Source organism: Halichoeres trimaculatus, unplaced genomic scaffold (assembly GCF_033239565.1).
Source record: "Halichoeres trimaculatus isolate MK-OKI-2021-1 unplaced genomic scaffold, fHalTri1.1 fHalTri1_scaffold_5, whole genome shotgun sequence".
NCBI lineage: Eukaryota > Metazoa > Chordata > Actinopteri > Labriformes > Labridae > Halichoeres > Halichoeres trimaculatus.
Window position 1 is genome coordinate 6603239 of NW_027437183.1, and position 16813 is coordinate 6620051.

The 16813-nt window shown below is 41.3% G+C and overlaps 1 protein-coding gene across 1 annotated transcript; it reads right to left on the reverse strand.

Annotated features, from left to right (window-relative positions):
• Positions 1–942: 942 nt before the first annotated feature.
• On the reverse strand, positions 943–3713 carry xbp1 (X-box binding protein 1). The gene is given in 6 exon segments (XM_074669295.1): positions 943–1974; positions 2077–2160; positions 2163–2243; positions 2335–2451; positions 2729–2825; positions 3339–3713. Coding segments are annotated over 6 exon segments (1194 nt in total). The 5' UTR covers positions 3575–3713; the 3' UTR covers positions 943–1395.
• Positions 3714–16813: the final 13100 nt, after the last annotated feature.

Consider the following 16813-nt stretch of genomic DNA (forward strand, 5'->3'; position numbering starts at 1 on the left):
ACATGGAAGAGATAACTTTTCTATTACTTTAAAGAGTCTAAGTGAATTAAGGATGTTAAACTGTCAGATTACAGCATGTAAGAATAGGATTGTGACTTTTATTATGAAAAACCTGTTTTTGATTCAATTTAGGAGCTAAAAATCTTATTTGTTCATCTTGACTCTGATATTTTCTGGTATTGCTGCAAAAGTGTCTCCACTGCTGATGTTTTTACTTCAGAATAACAAACTTAAAGCGTATATTTCTCTGTGAAAAAGCTTTTTTTGCAGCAAGATTTCACTGTTTTTAACATGTCATCATTAAATATAATATAAAGATTGCCGCCTTAGTTTGAATAAAAACTAACTTTCTATGCTTGGTTGTACCTGTAGCTCCATATTTGATCATCTGAAAAGCTGAAACCATAAGTGGTGAGGCAGTTTTTCCACTTACAGTTATTTTAAGTTTCTGAATAGAGAAAGTTTTTGCTAAAAGCAGATTTTATGCACATTCACAGCCTTTTTTCTCATTTTTATCATGTGTTTTGTCTTATTTTCAGCAGAAAATGTCTTTTTAGACTTAATATGAGCCACATTCACCTCACCGGTCCAAGAGAAAAGTTACTTGTTTGAAGACATTTTTCTAGTTTCAAGCAAGTTTTTCTTGCGCCATTGGTAGTTTTTTCTTTTTTTCTACTAGTTACAAGCAATTAAGAGCTCATTTTTGTCTTAAAATAACTTGTAACAAGACGTTTTCTGGGCCGACAAGTTGAACGTGGCTCATATCAAGTAAAGTAACACAAGTTTCACTTAGAATAAGACAAAAACACTTGCTAAGATTTCAGTTTTTTGTGGTGTACAGTTTAGAAAATCCATTAAACCATCAGCCCTCTCTTCCAAACACAGCTGTAATGACAAGACACAAGAAGACAGGATGCAATGCAAAAAGTTTTTTAATGCAGTAATTAGACTACATAGAGAGCGAGAACAAATTAGAAGAAAAGCCTTTTTACATGACGTCATACAACGACTCTGAAGCAGAATAAACAAATAAATAAAAAGTGATATTTAAATGATCGGTCCCATCCCCCTCGGTAATTTACAGGAATACTGAATTCTACCCTCAATTTTTACAGTGAGTGAAAGATTTGTTATCAATCTTAAATCCTCTGCTGTGGTTCCATGACACTAAAAGAAGCTGCCATGAACTCCATCTCCCACAAGTCAATGCAGTATCACCAGAGGTACAGACCTGCTGTAATATAAAGGAGATTGTTTGCTAAATTTCAGCTTTGTACATGATACGAGCGGGTGTGAAGGTGTTCGGTGTCACTATGAAGCATTTGTAGTTACAGAAGACTACGTTAGCTCTTAACGGTGTTTAAGAGTATAAGTTATTACGTTGAGGGGATGGATTCAGACGTTGATAAGCTGGGGGAAGAGTTCATTAGCAAACATGTCCTCCCAGGAGCTCTCAGAGCACAGAGGAGAGGACATGTTGCTGAAAGGGGAAGGGGACCTTTCGTATCCAGAGTCGCTGTAGGTGTCCGCCAGGCAGGCTTCCTTATCCAGGCCGCTGAGCGCTGGGGAGGAGGCTGCAGAGAAGAAGTCGATCACCTCGCTGTGAGAGTCACAGCTGGGGATGACCACTTCCTCTGGCTCATCTTTGACGCACACCGTCTCCTCCTCCACCACCACCACCTCGGACATGGGCAAGGCCTCCTCGTCGATCTTCTCGTCTGTCTCACTCTCCGAGTCGCTGCACAGCCCACTGCTCACCTCCTCCACGGGCTTGGTGTAGATGTGGTCAAAGTGGATCAGTTCATTAAGGGCCTCCAGCTTAACTGGTGGGGCCCCCAGAGACGCAGGTGTGGCGGCAGGTACTGGGTTCCCCCCTCCGACCAGCAGCACCTGCGGCTCCTGGCACTCCTGCTCACAAGATTTGAGGAACAGCTCTGGGTCAAGGATGTCCAGAATGCCCAGCAGCAAATCAGACTAGAAGAGGGGAGAGAACAGGAGATTAGCCCAGTAACCCATGACCCGCCGCAGAGTTACTACAGACCGGTCTTAGGAGCAGGATTTAAACCTGAGACTTACCTCATTGTCTGTAGAGTCAGGACTGTCTGTATCCATTGAGAAGTCTTCAGATTTAGGGACTGCTGGGCCTGCACCTGCTGCGGAGGCACACATAGCCTGAGTGCTGCGGACTCAGAAGACCCGATCCCCAAACCTGTTTCGTTCCTGGTGGACAACAGACCCTGAACCTATGGTTAAAAAAAAAGGAGAACAAGTGAATTTGAGTCTTACCACACATTCAACCTCATCCTGTTCCTGCGCTCTGCATCCAACTCTCACCTTCTCCTTTGAGTCGAGGGTGTCCAACCCAAGTCTCTGTCTCAGTTCCTCGTTTTCTGTCAGAAGGCCGCTCGTCTTTTCCCGAAGCAGCCTGTTTTCAATGTGAAGTTTCTGATTCTGCAGGAGGAAAAACGGACGTTTGTATCTGAAACTTGCAGCTGTTTGTTGGGAAGTGATGCATGAAAACTAGAAATGTAAACACACTCTAGTTTCATATGCAACACTAACACATTTAATCTTGTGCTTGTGCTTATAGGTAGTGCATTGATGTCAGTGTTTTAGTGTGAGAAGACTGAGTCACGTGTTTACGCCATATCAGATGACTCTGAGTCAAGTAGGGGAAGTATGAGCGTTGAACAAAGTGCTATTGTGAAAAAGGGATCCAAAATTTTACCTCCAGCTCCAACTCCAGGACTTGCTGTTCCAGCTCCCCCATCTTGGCCTTTTTTCTGTCTCTGGCTGTCTGGGCTGCGACTCTGTTCTTGAGTTTCCTGGAAAATTTGAAGAAGACGGAAATGAAAAAAAAACAAAACAGGAATGTCACATTCTTTCCGTGATGCTGACTAAGCCCTTTTGACATGACTTGGGTTCACAGTACTGCGCAATCACCGGCCATGTTCCTGCCACGCAGGCATACCAGGATATCAGTGTCCAGCTCTGTAACGGCAGCCGGGTGGGTCCACGGACAGTCAAATCACTTAGATAGCACTTTGACAAGCTGGTGCAAAGTCCAAGGGTGATACATGAAGGACGTCTTGGTGACTTAGATACGCATGGGATACTTTTATATCGCTAAGATGGCCTATTTTTTTTTATACCAGATGATGCAACAATGACCCAATTCCACTGAGGGGGGATTTAAACGTCAAATCAGTTCACTATTGTTCCTCGAAGAGATCGATATCTTTGGGTGTGTCCCGTCATAAAACCCCGGACAATGACCCGGCTGAGGGTTTTCTGCAGAAAATAACTGTTTCAACATAAGGCCTTTTAACACAACTAACCTGCGAAGTGCTTTCTCTTCCGGACTCAAGTGTGTGAGCCTCTGTCTTTTCCGTATGGGCGGCCCCGCAGACGAGTTGGAGTCTGAATCCGACGACGCCTGGCTCGCCGCTGACGGTAAAACGACAGAGATTGGCCGGCTGAAGCCTGCCTGTGAGCTGCTAGATGAGCCGGTCTGCTTCCCGGATATGAGGAGCACTTTGTGGGTTCCCCCAGCCCCTGCTGCTACCACCACCATGCTGGTATATCCTGTTGGTGCTGTGTGAAATCAGAAAAAGTCGGGTATCCTTGATTAAATCTTTAGAAACCTCGGGGTTTTCTGTCCGCCCGACCCCCGACGATTCTCAACTGCTGAACCAGATCAGCTGCGCCTGCGATCTTTTCTACTATCGTGGTGACAGCTGATTGGCTGCCACCGGCTGTGACGCAATATGTATGGGGAGTCTGATTGGTTGTAAGGCTGATGTAATTTGCATTTGAAGTTTCTCTCTGATTGCAAAGTAGCATACCCAGAGTTCCTTGGAAGTGTAGTTTCCCGTCAGTAACTGATGCAATATCTGTTTTTACAGTAACAACATACTTCAGCTCCTTCCTTTTATTGTTTGAGCATGGGACCACTGAGTCTTCCCAGATTCAGCTTAAATTCCCCTGAATCCTCTGATCTTTGTTTTCTGTTGCATAAAATGTCCCAGCATAGCTTTGCTCAATCGACATCATTGATTTTTGGCCTGAGGGACTCTGGGTGATTGTGACCCTGTGGCACAGGTTTGGAAATTCCTGGATCTGTATGTTTCTGTCATCCTGACTGTGTGTGTGTGATTTCAGCTTCTGTGTCCTGCAAACACAAACATGACAGAGTGCTTTCTGTTGGCTTTAAAAATCAAAGGTCAGTTTTTGTTTTAGATGTGACATCCCCTGAGGTTAATCAGCCTCCATAAATCCATAAATGTTACTTTCAACTAAGTGGCTGGATCTTTTTTCCAAAGGAGATCAATGAAACCCTTTTTCTTTTTTTTTGTCCTTTTTAATTGTCATTTTTTCCCCCTTCTTTTCTTTTTTTCTTTTGCTGCACCCCAGGAAACACAATGTAGCCCATGTAGAAGGCAATAACTGGAATGAGGAATTAAAATGAAGTGCAAACAATGGCAAGACTTCAATAAAGTAAAGTTAAAGTAAGAGTGGGAAAGGCCAAAAAGAGAGGTGTCAATTAGATATGGGGACTGAAAGTTTAAAGCTTATTAAAAATTTAACATATTTTTTATTCCTCAGTCTTTTTATCTCTAATTCATCGTTTTTAAAGATCAGCGCAAGCAAATAAAACAAAACTTAATGCTCTAATACCTTTTCCTGAAACCTGACTTTAAGCTTCCTGTAAAGGAATGCTTGACTGGTTATAAGAAGGTTTGTTATCAGCATTTCATATGCCACTTGTTTTTTTGGTTTTTTTTTCTTATGTCACTTTATACTTACGAAATGGAAAACAGGAAAAAAGAAACTACAAATAATGTGTACCCCAAAACACAACTAAACAATATTATGAAAAAAGACAAAAACACACAATATGTATAAGCATATGCGAGCCACTCTGATCCTCTGGTGTCATCCCAATGCTCGCCCTGTAGAGGCCCAGGACTGTATATGATAGTGGTGAGCGCGGATGCCAGACGTATGTTCATAGGAGCATGCAGTGTCACTGAGCTAAACTGAAGTTTACAAAAAGTCCTTCAGAACTTGAAATTATTAGTTTAACCTTGTGAACATTGCCTGCTTAAAGCAGTAATTTCCCCCAAACTGCACTAAAAATATATATTTGGTTGAAAATAAACATGATTTTGTTGATTCAGTCAGCTACCAGAATCCATCTGAATTGGAAAATGTTGCTTCCTACGTCAAATATCGATATGCTATCAAAACATGATTAGTTGTGATTAATCAGTTATAGAGCCTCTAACTAATAGCATTATTTTTTAAATCAAGATTCATCATTAGTAGGTATAAACAAAGAGTAGTTCAATAGAAATATTGATAAAAGAAAAAGGAAAATCAGAGATCACAGAGAAGTGCATTATAACACTCTTCATGGATCAAGCATCAAAGTCAGTCTCTCCAAATAGGAAATAAAAGGCTTACGGCATCAATCAAACTTGTCAGTGGTTCCCCTAGTGTGTCAAAAAATTATTTATTTATTTATTTATGTTTAATTTTAAAAATGCACGACTTTAAAGTTCAAAAAGTTGGAGGACAAACTTTCATTATCACATTTTGATTGCATTTATGTCTTAATGGGACCAACCTTTCAAACTTTCATCATGACTTATTTATATTAAATCTTTAAAAATCCAAAAAGTAGAACAATCAGTTAGATAAATTCTTCCATCTGTTATCTATTCTTGTTATCCTGTTCAGGGTTACAGGGGACTGGAGCCGATCTCACCTTATGAGCTACATACATCTGTCTATAAAACAAATGCATGGCTGTATTTTCTGACATATTCAAAATAAACTGTGCCTGAAACTTTGTACATTATTCTTATGTAATGAAACTTGTTTTTAGTCAGTGTGGCCTGGCAGTCTGAGTTGTTTGCCCTGTGTGGCAAACTCAAGAGTGGGCAGCTGCTGTCTGAGTCCACTCGGTGGTTACTTTCCCACATGTCACTCCCCACTCTCACCCTGTTTCCTGCTCTGGCCACTGTCCTGTCCTTTTAGATCAAAAGCATAAAAAGCCCCCAAAGAACTTTTTTTTTAAAGAAAGTTGCATAACACAAAAGTAGTTCATACAAATATAACAAAATCAACAGGATGTGGAGACGACAACAGAAAGCTCAGCAACCACACTGTTGCTCAACTTTAGACAGAACACCATGTGAATTTTCTTCACATAAATGAATGGTGAGTCTCAAATTGAGAGCTGTGAATCTGAATGTAAGAGCGTAGTTTACAACCTCATCATAAAACTTTACACATTGGGAGATTGTGTCTAATAATTCACTCCAGCAATATCAAACCTCTCAGGTAGCCAGGAGTCTTTTCTGCCTGTCCACTCTTACAGTTCAAAGAGTCCCCCTAAAGTGAATGTACCTTTGTCAGAGGCTGTTCAGAAAAAAATAGCACTTCAAGCAAGTTCACAAGTGAGCCCTATTTGTCTCCCAAACTAGAATTCACATTTCTGCGGTCAGTGTCTGAGCGCTGCTCTTGTTTACAGCTCGTAGCCCTTTGCTCTCATCGTCTGTCACCTCAGCGGGAGTAACTGCAGCGGCCAGAGCAAACACCAGCCTGTTTGCTGAGCTTTACTCACTCTGCAGAATCAACATCTGAGAAAGTAAGAGTGGTTGTTTATGACGGTTGTTTATGGGTGTGTCATAGTGGAGTTTAGAATTGAGGAAAGCAAACAGGATTTAAATACCGGATGTTCTTTTTTTTTTTTTTTTTTTTTTTTTACAAATGTCATTGTATGAATAGAGAACTCCCATGGTAGCGAAGTTTCTACAAGCCTTGAAGTGAAACATGACTTCCAAGCAAACTTCCCTTTTTCAGGTCTCAGGTGGAAAAAAGTTCATGTTTGACACTTTTCTCTTGCCTGGTGATGAAATGCAGTGAGTTGTTTTGGAGCTGGTCGGGGATCTCCCCTCTATCAGTGGAAGAAGTGTCACATTAGTCGTTGGTGAGGAGGCCTTCTATATTTGATGAGCTCAGACTTACAGATGAAATTTAATGAAGTGGAAATCCCACCATGTTATTTCCTGTGAGTGAGCGGTCTGTGTGGAAGATGAGAGTGGCTTTTTGGCCATGGTATATTCTGAAGCCAGAAGTGACCATATTTGCTTGAGACGGGGAAGTTGGTGGGAGTGACAGCTCACACAGTGAAACACTGCCAGGGCCAGAAAATTTACAGATCAGATGATGTCAGACAAACAGTTTTAGTCTGATATTTCATTAGAAATCTCTCAAAGGAACCAAGTCCAGAGTCCCTCACAGAACCTGGTTCTACCAGGGCACATGTCAAACTCAAGGCCAAATGAGGCCTGCCAAGCCATTTTATGTGACCCGCGAGAGCTTGAAAGGTCTGATTGTCTTATAATAGATAAGTCAAAAGGGTGCATTGACCATAAACTACGTTTCATATAATGCCTAACAATTATGTTACCTGTGAAGTGATGGCATCCTGCCACTTGATATCTGAACTATTGGAATTGAGAAATAAAACAATGATCTCAAAATGTCCCAGAAGTGAAAAGTTGATGCAGATGAAGGTTGTTTCAAGAAAGATGAAAAGGCCAATATATGTTTGTGCTTCAAGGAGGAAAATGGGTATGTCTTTTGTGTTATGAGGCTGTGGTGGTTGTCAAAAACTACATTGAGGAGTTGTATTTATTCTTCATTGACTTTAGTTACATTCAGCTTTATTTTATTCTGTCTTATAGTTACATCTGGCCCTTTGAGGGCAAGTGTTATGCTGATGTGGCCCCCGTTCTAGGGGATTCTGCCCGTAGACTGTCGCTGTTGTACGTTGATAGAGCCTCCCTATCAGATCATTTCTTACCAGCTGATGATGTTGATAGGTAACAAGTTTGTCTCTGTGTCTTTTCTTATTAGGGACTGTGACGTCTGCTCTCAGTGTTTCATATTGGCTTCTGTTCAGAAGCATTTTACAAAGAAAATGTTGAAAATACTCAATACATATTGCATGGTAGACTAACAGAGACACAGAAGTGGAGTTTTGGCAGGTGTTTAGCCTCTTTGCTAACAGCTTCAAGGTATCTGCATTGACTGTATAAAACATGGACGTAGTCTAAGCGATGTCACCCATCTGTTCCTGGTACCTGGATAATCAAAGGATCTTAATAACTTTTAAACTCAGAGTTAGAAAAAAATTACAACAACTTTTAGCACTTTTGCATAGGCTTCATTTTTCTAACAGGATTTTGCCCATTGGGTATCCGTCTTTCAGTCACTTCAGACATACTTCTAATTACGCAAAACTTGTAATCTGAAGACCTTTACACTGATGAGTTATTGGGAAAAAACAAAAAACAAAAAAAGCAGAACCCGCCTGTGAACATTTTAATTAGCAGTTTCTGGTGCATCTGCAGCCAGCCCCTAGTGGACACTTAAGGAACTGCAGTTTTGAGAACTAAAGAAGCAGCTCAATGTCTTGAGACCAGAGGCTGCTGTTTGGCGTGGATCTCCCCAGTTTGCACTTAGGATGATTAGTGCTGAAAGTGACAAGCTGTGCTAGTTTTCTACAGGTAGTACGTGCTGCTGGTGTATTTTTTCCTAGTTGTCGTTGCTATCAGAGGGTTCATTCTTTGATACTTTTTTGAAACACCACAAAAAGCAGAGTTTTAAAATGAACCTACATGGAGAATAACCCACTTTTGGTGCCAGCCTCCAGTGGCCACTAAAGGAATTACACTTTATTAGTATTTTCCGTCTTGACTCTTTGTTGTTGCTGCATTTTTAAAGCTCGACTGACACAGAGGTTAAACAACTCTAGAGAATTTAAACCTTGCTGCCAAATAGCTGAAGGGATTTTTCCCTTTGTGTGTCATTCTTCAGTCTTATTATGTTCTGCTATGAGCACACACATCTTTCCCCACTCTAACTGTGAAAAGAAATGTGTAGGAAGGTATTTAAAAGTCACATATTTTCTTTTATTCTCAACATTTTAAATGCAAATCACATGTTCAGTCCACATCGTTCAGAAACATATGACAGTAATAAGTCCCTGAGGGCTCAGGCTTGTGTTTGAACCTACAGAGCATAGTGTCGTAACCAGGAACTCTGTAAGTACTTAATGAAAATCCTCTTAAAACATGATGTGCTTACCTGGGGGTAAAGACACAATGCAAGCACAAACAATTGCGGCTCACAGAGTACAGTCTGAGATAAGAAGATTTATGTCACTCTGCATGTAAAGGTTGTTGTTGCCTGACTGGTTTGAGGAACGTTGGGGGAATACTTGAGTTAGAGCTTGAACTACAAACAGTGACGTGTTTAGCCTTGAGGAGGGCCTCTTGAAATTTCTGCCTCTGTGAAAACAAAGGTTTGAAGACAGATGCATGACGACTCACAGAAACACACTACTGGTCAGCATGCCTTAAAGCCTGGAAACATACTTTCTTTTGAAGGTACTCAGACTTTGTATGAGAGAGTTTCAGAGTCAGTCAATCTACAGCAAAATTCCACCGTGGTACTTTCAGATATTAGGCATGGTGAGCAAGACTTACACACCTTTAAACATAAAATTAACTACATCTGTCAACTTAAGTCCTGTTTCCACCAAGCAGTTTGGTTCAACTCAGTACAGTTTGGTACTGGTTGGCTTGGTTATGCCTTGTCCTTGTTTGTGTTTCTACAGCTAACCGTGACCCCTCGTGGTAGGGGGTGTGTAAGCGGATGCCGATAGCCGCATCAGTTACATAATAGCGTGACGCCATAGCAGTGTGACACAGTGTACCCAGTGTTGCCAACTTAGCGACTTTGTCGCTATTTTTCTCGACTTTCTGGACCCCCCAGCAAGAAAATGGAGAAAAGTGTCTAGCAACAAATCTAGCACCTTTTTTGGTGGTCAGAGGCTCCAAGATCATGGGAGAAAAATAAAAAAAAAGCACTGTTTTTCAGAAAAAAAAAATCTGGCAACTTCTAGCTACTTTTGGGCGGGCCTATAGCTACTTCCGATGCTGAGGAGTTGGCAACACTGAGTGTACCCTGCTGATAAATCCAATAAAGAAGAAAAACTTGACACAGTAAAAAAAGAGCATTATAAGGAAACATCCAGAAATTCATCCTCTCTGTGATTGGCGTGTGGCTCTTTAATACAAAGTACAATCAATCTTTGTTTCAGAGAAGGCTGTGTGCCGCCAGGAGAAATACAGCCACTGTCGCACAGGAAGTGACGATTCTTTCAACCAATCAACGGACTGCAGTGTTGTAGTTCCACCTTCCAGGATCAGATCAGTTTAGTCTGGCACCCTTATGGAAGGGTTCCAAAGAGGGGGCCACTTGTCTCGATTATTCTGGGATCTGTCCCAGGATTAGTCAGTGGAAACACTGTAAAATGCGTGCCGTGCTGTGCTGAACAGAACTGAACCGCTGGGTGAACCGCTATTGTTGCTGTTGTCATTCTCACTTAACATTTGAGTTACTTTAAATCAATTCATAAGGGATTCTTTGCTGGTGTCTGGATTGCAGGACAGGCTCTTGAACCACTCTCCCTATTGGAGATATTTTGGGCAAGGTAGCTCCCCAGCCTGCTCCTCAGGCTACTTTCACATTTATGCTCGCTAACTGTCCACACTCTCTAAACTGAAGTGAACAGTTTATCAGCCAAGAGTCCGTCCATCCATTTTCAACTACTTATCCTGTTCAGGGTCACAGGTGGCTGGAGCCTATCCCAGCTGTCTTGGGAGAGGTGGTACACCCTGGACTGGTCGCCAGTCAATCACAGGGCAAACACACAGAGACAGACAACCTCTCACACTCACACTGTTGAAAGAAGCCGGAGAACCCAGGCATGCACAGGCAGAACATGCAGACTCCACACAGAAAGGCCCACCTCGCTGGAATTCAACCTGGTGACTTTCTTGCTGTGACGCAACAGCTCAAACTACTGCATCACGGTGCAGCTCCATTATCAACAGGCTAGGGTGAAATGTCCTAGACTTACTCATTACTGCAAACAAATGAAATCTTATCAAGTGTTTTGTCTTATTTTCAGTAAAAATGTTTTTTAGACTTAATATGAGCCACATTCACTTGGCCAGTTCAGAAAAGGTCTTAATTCAAGTTATATAAAGACAAAAATCAAGTCTAAACTGCCTGTAACAAGTAAACAAATCTTATAATCAGAGAAATATGCTTGTAATAAGACATTATTCAACTCTTGAAAAGCACATTTCTCTTACCCCACAGGCAGATTTTTTTTTACATGTTGCAGGCAATTTAGACCTCATTTTTGTCTTTAAAAAACTTGAAATAAGACTTTTTTTCTGGAATGGTCAGGTGAAAGAGGCTCATATCAAGTCTAAAAAGACATTTTTGGCTAAAAACAAAAAAAAAAACAGGAGAAAAACACTTAACAAGATTTCAAGTTTTTGCAGTGTTAAGTCTGATTTGATGTGACGTGTGTGATGTGACCACCATCCTTTCTGATGCTGAGAATAATTACCACTATTATCAGCTTTCAACTAATCAGAATCAAGTATTTAGCACAGCTAAAATTGGATAAAAAAGTTAAAAAATGATTTATTTTAACTAAAAGCTGAGAATAAAAGGTAAATACGTGTTGAATTTCAACTCACAAACCTCTTTGAGAGAGCTTCAAACTTAGCTCACTGTGTCACTTTTTGATTAATTATGTACTTTCTTTACTTCACAAGTTATCAGTCTTGATATTAACCGACTTGTTTTGTTTGCAGAGTCTGTTCTGAATCATTGCTCACACATCCTGGATTCAGATAATCTCCATTTGAGGCTCTGAGGGGAACCGTGTGCACACACTGCTAAACCAAAGTATAGTCCACCCCGCTAGGCTACACTTAACCAGTACTCACACACACACACACACACTCACACACACACCCTGGAGCTCACAGTTGGGGACTGTTATTAAAGTGGGTGGATCCATGACGCTGAAATTTTAAATGGACCCACCCCAAAAGCATCCCAGGGTGTGTAAACTGTATTTATTTGTTCCAGATGATGACGAAGTTGTGGTTAAAGATACAAAGAGGCCTCTCGGATTAAAACTGCACCCTTATAGCTGAACAAGGGTGTACTTTATATCCTGTGTTGTTTTTAATGCGAAGTCATTGTTGGCTACTTTTATGTCTATGTAAAGTCAGAAATCCTAACAGGACGCACATAGTTTGAGAGAACATTACTGAATCAATGGACTTTGATTACCAGTAAGGCTAGTGCTTAAAAACAGAGTAAGAGCTGCTCCACTGAAGGCTATGACAAATCCTAAATACAGAGAAGAGTGCGACTATATGCAAGACCTGCAACATGCAGGTAAATTCAGACTCTGATTTGCTGAACCAGACAGTTTTAAATGTTTATTTGTCTGTGAGAGTTTGGATAAAACATCATTCAGCTTCAGCTGCTGACAGTAACTTTAGCTTCATCTCCCAAACTGAGCTCCGTGTTATTTCCTCCACTACCTCCAGAACAAAAACCTTCATTAGTGTTTAATCAGGGGCTGTCGTCAGAGGTTTGCTTGTTTGTCGGTTCCTGCTGTAAATTCATGGCATGCAGGGCAAACAGAAACGCCCGTGTGTGCTCACCGGGCTGGGTGCAGCTGTAAACAGCCGTGTTAGAAAGCAAAGCCAGGCCGAACAATGGGGGTGAGCGGGGTCACACCCTGGGACAGCAGCCAGCTGCAGGGGGCGGCGGGTCGATGTGTTTGCCTGCACCTCCTCCCCATCACATAAGTCACTCCCTACCCACGATCCTCTGGGGTGTTTGTTCGGCCTGGAGCCTTCCCACACCCTCCACCTCTATCTCTAACTCTGTTTTCACTTTTCCTCAGTGGATTTCTGCTCTTGATTTTATATTTCTTGCTATCATCATGAATTCTGAGAGAATTCTTCTTTTCTCTCATTTCATTTTGCATTTCAGGGCCGTGTTGCAAAAGCAGGATCACAATGTCACACCTTGCTGACACTACAGCACGATGCTGCAGCAGCTCTCCAGTATCTCCGCACGGGTCACTCTGCTATCACTCCGTTCTTTATCTCAGCATGTTTGAGTGCACGTACATGTGTCCAAGTCAATGCAAAGATAACTTATCCTCAACTTTGCATATTCATTTACTACGTAGGAGAGCTGTAAAACAGACACCAACAGCTCTTTGCAGCATGAATGTGGATCTCCCAGCTGTCTCTGTCTCCACGAATCCATCAAACTCTTCTTGCGCCAATTAACTGCATCATGGGAAATAAAACAATCCAACCAAATACATCTTCCTCTATAAATTGACCTAAATCCAGCACAGTGGAACAGTGCTTGTTGTCAGTCCTCTCCGTAATTGTCTAAGGGTCTCTGCGAGCACTTTGTCCGTCCAGATAAGCCGTGTTTTGTTGGTACAGAGAGCTGACAGAGCGCTCTTTTTGTCTCATGGTTCATGGTAACTTTGCTCTCACTGTACTGATAGACCAATAACAACAACAACAACAACATGATTTGGATGATGCGAAACTGTAACATTCAGATGCAAAGAAGGCAAGACTGTGCTGCAGCCTGGTGAAAACCTGATGATGCGTTCAACAATTCTTGAAGCCAAATCAAGAATATCTCAAAAGCCTCTCAGTGGCACTAAACATCAGTGTTTTTAACAGTAGCATGCATTGAGTTAGTTTCTACAGACGTGGACAGATCTGATCAGTCATTTCTGATGCAACATGGATCTGATGCAACACTGAGGTAAGAAAGCAGATGTCCGACCCAGAATGATGAAACCCCCCTTTAATCTTAAGTCCATCACAAACTGCAACTTTTTCCATGTCTGTCTCTTCCTGTTGTCAGACTCAGAAATCGTGCATTAGACGTGACATTAACCTTGACCTGGCTTCTACCACTCAGAAGTTTGTGTGAAGTTTGACATGAAGTGACTGCACTGAAGTCATGGGTCACTCTGCCCTCTGGTGTTCACTGCAGAGAGCTGCACACAGGGAAAAACTTTTTTTGTAAGCTGTTTTAATGGAGTTTCTTTCTTTCTATTAATAATAAACCTTATCATATGGGAACTCAAGCTCTTAATGGTGAAGCAGATAAACTAAGAGGACAGATGATCTGTACACATATACCTAACAGACTAATGCTGTTATACTGTCCTGTACATTTTAAGTTAAAACATCTAACAATATTTTACTGGTTAAGTTTAACCTATTTATTTATTTACTTTTAAAGCTACTCTGAGAATCACAGTTCTTCATGTCATCTGTATTTTCTTTTCGTCTAGATAGAGGTGCAGTATGGATGACAAAAGTTAGGATGAGTATCAAGACTCATGACTGACAGGAGCCTAAAAAACATATAAATAATTCAAGGCCAACCTATCCAACATTGTACTCTCATCATCCCCAGTTTTCATGTTTTCACCAAAGTGAGATAGTATTTTGTGAAGAAACAATAAAAAACAACCAGCAAGCTGATTTGTAAGCTACTTCACATAATTTACCAAACTTATCAAATTGGAATGGTATTGATATTCTTGAATGAAAATCTTAAGTATCAGTTTTTTCAGTGTTTCACAATCCCCCAAAAAATTTTGTTTGCCTGTTTGTTTGTTTTACATAAGATCTTAAGAGGGGTTGTTTTTGATAAGATATTCAACTAGTTAAACTTACAGAGCCCTCTGTGTGATCAACAGCTCATTTCTGCCCCCCTGTGGTGAACTGAAGAACTCTTTCACACGCTTAACAGGTCCAACCATATGTGAAGCAGGGGCGGTGTTATGGGTGGGCCCAAAGGTCCCAGGCCCACCCTAAACTTTTCTAATAATTTTTGTATTTTTAAATCAGTTTAAAGCATGGAAAAAAAAAATCACTTGTGTTTTGTTTTGTAAGTGTTAGACGCTCTGTCTTTGTAGATTAAGCCGTATTTTCTTAGCCTGCAGGAAAAAAAAAAAAAAAAAAAAGGTTTTAACACGTTCATCTTCATGTGGGCGGGATCACATCATTATTTTGGGAAAGACTGCTGTAGACTGTTATTTCATTTAACCGTGTTTAATGTTCTTGCTCTTACAGCTTATATTGTCAGTCAGTTAAATTAGTGATCTACAACAGTGATTCCCAACCTGTGGGCCGCAGCCCCATAATGGGTCGTAAAGGTACTGCAAGTGGGTCGCTAAATCATTTCCTAATTTTTTTTTGTTTTTGTTTTTTGTTTATTTGATTTTTGTTTTTGGTTAGGGGTGTCATTTTATGGAACTAAAACTGTAAAAACTGTAATACTTAAGGTGTTACAGCTACTGTGAAGCTTCCAACATGTTTCTCTTGTATTCATTTCAATCCTTTATGTTTTATCATAAATGAAACGAGAACACATAACACGGCCTCCATATTTTTAGGGTTGGAGGTGGGCCCCGAAAATTTTTGAAACTTATACGTGGGCCCGGAGATGGAAAAGGTAGAGAACCACCGATTCTCAAACTTTTGAAGCTTAGGATCTTTTACTAAACTGGGTCCATGAGTTCTGTTTCCATCTTTTGTTTATATTTCCTCTAAAGAAGTGATAATACTTCAGAAAGTGAAACATGAAACACATATAAGGTTGTTTTTCAAAGGGTTGAGGTTGGGAGTGGTGCCAGCAACCACTATGATGAGTACTTTAGGCTCTGTATGAAGGGGACGCTTAGACCGCTAGGCCAAAGCGCCCCCTTTTGTTAGGCTTTAATAAGGAAAATAGAGGTGAAGCTGCATTTAGGGTGAGTCTGATAAACTGGGATAAAAACACACAACACACAGAGGCATGTGGGGGTTAACATGCAAAGATGACCCAAGGCTGGGGGGTGCTAGCTCTGCTAACCTTAGCCATACCCAGCAAACCAAATATTCATACCCACAGACTCTGTGATCCTGTGTTAAGCCATGCCAAATTAACTGCTTATTCTTTAAGGACACAACATCAAAAACAACCCCCTTTCTTAAAATCCATCAGGATTTTGGCTCTTGTCTCAGCTGAAAATCAAGTGAACCTATTATTTAAACACAGTAACTTCATTATTCAATAAACTGCTGCTTCACACAAAGATCTGACTCTCCGGAGAAATTGAATTTGTGTCTACTGGCTACTAGTTTGAACTCAAGTGTCTTTGATGTCTCTTAAACTGGATCTTACCCTGATGTGCGTGTATGTGTGTGAGTCTCTGAACATGTGCGTGTGCTCCCATTACCACAAAATCAGCAGAAAACAAAATAAGTCTCGCAGACATCAAAGCGACCCATGAGGGAAGATGATCTGTTTTCAGTCATGGTGAGCCACATTTCTCTCCCCGACCAGCTCCGCAGTCATTTTTCACTCCAACCCTCCGTCCTCACGTCTCTGCTGCCACACAACCACTGGGTGGCACATGTGGCGGAGTGTCAGCACGGCCTCTCACGCAAACCAAACATCCCGGCCCGTGTGATGTGCAGACCAGCTTTTCATTTGGGGATTTAGTCGTTTGGGAATCAGCGCTCTGACTCATTGTTTTCCTCTGCTGAGCGCTGATCTGTGCCTGCAGTCTGAAGTAATGAGGGAGCAATCGAAGGGGAGGTTTGGGAACACGTTGAACCATCAAAGAGAGCGATGGGGAGTTAGTGAGGGAGAAGGGAGGGGAGAGACGGAGGCAAGGCCATTGAGGAGATGAATGAAGATGAGGCAGAGTGAGTTAAAGTGTTCTGTGGAGTGAAAGGTAGAGAAATATGTGTTCTGGAAAGAGAACTCGGTCTCAACAATGAAGTGAAAACACGACAGAAACTTACTGGGCCGTTCA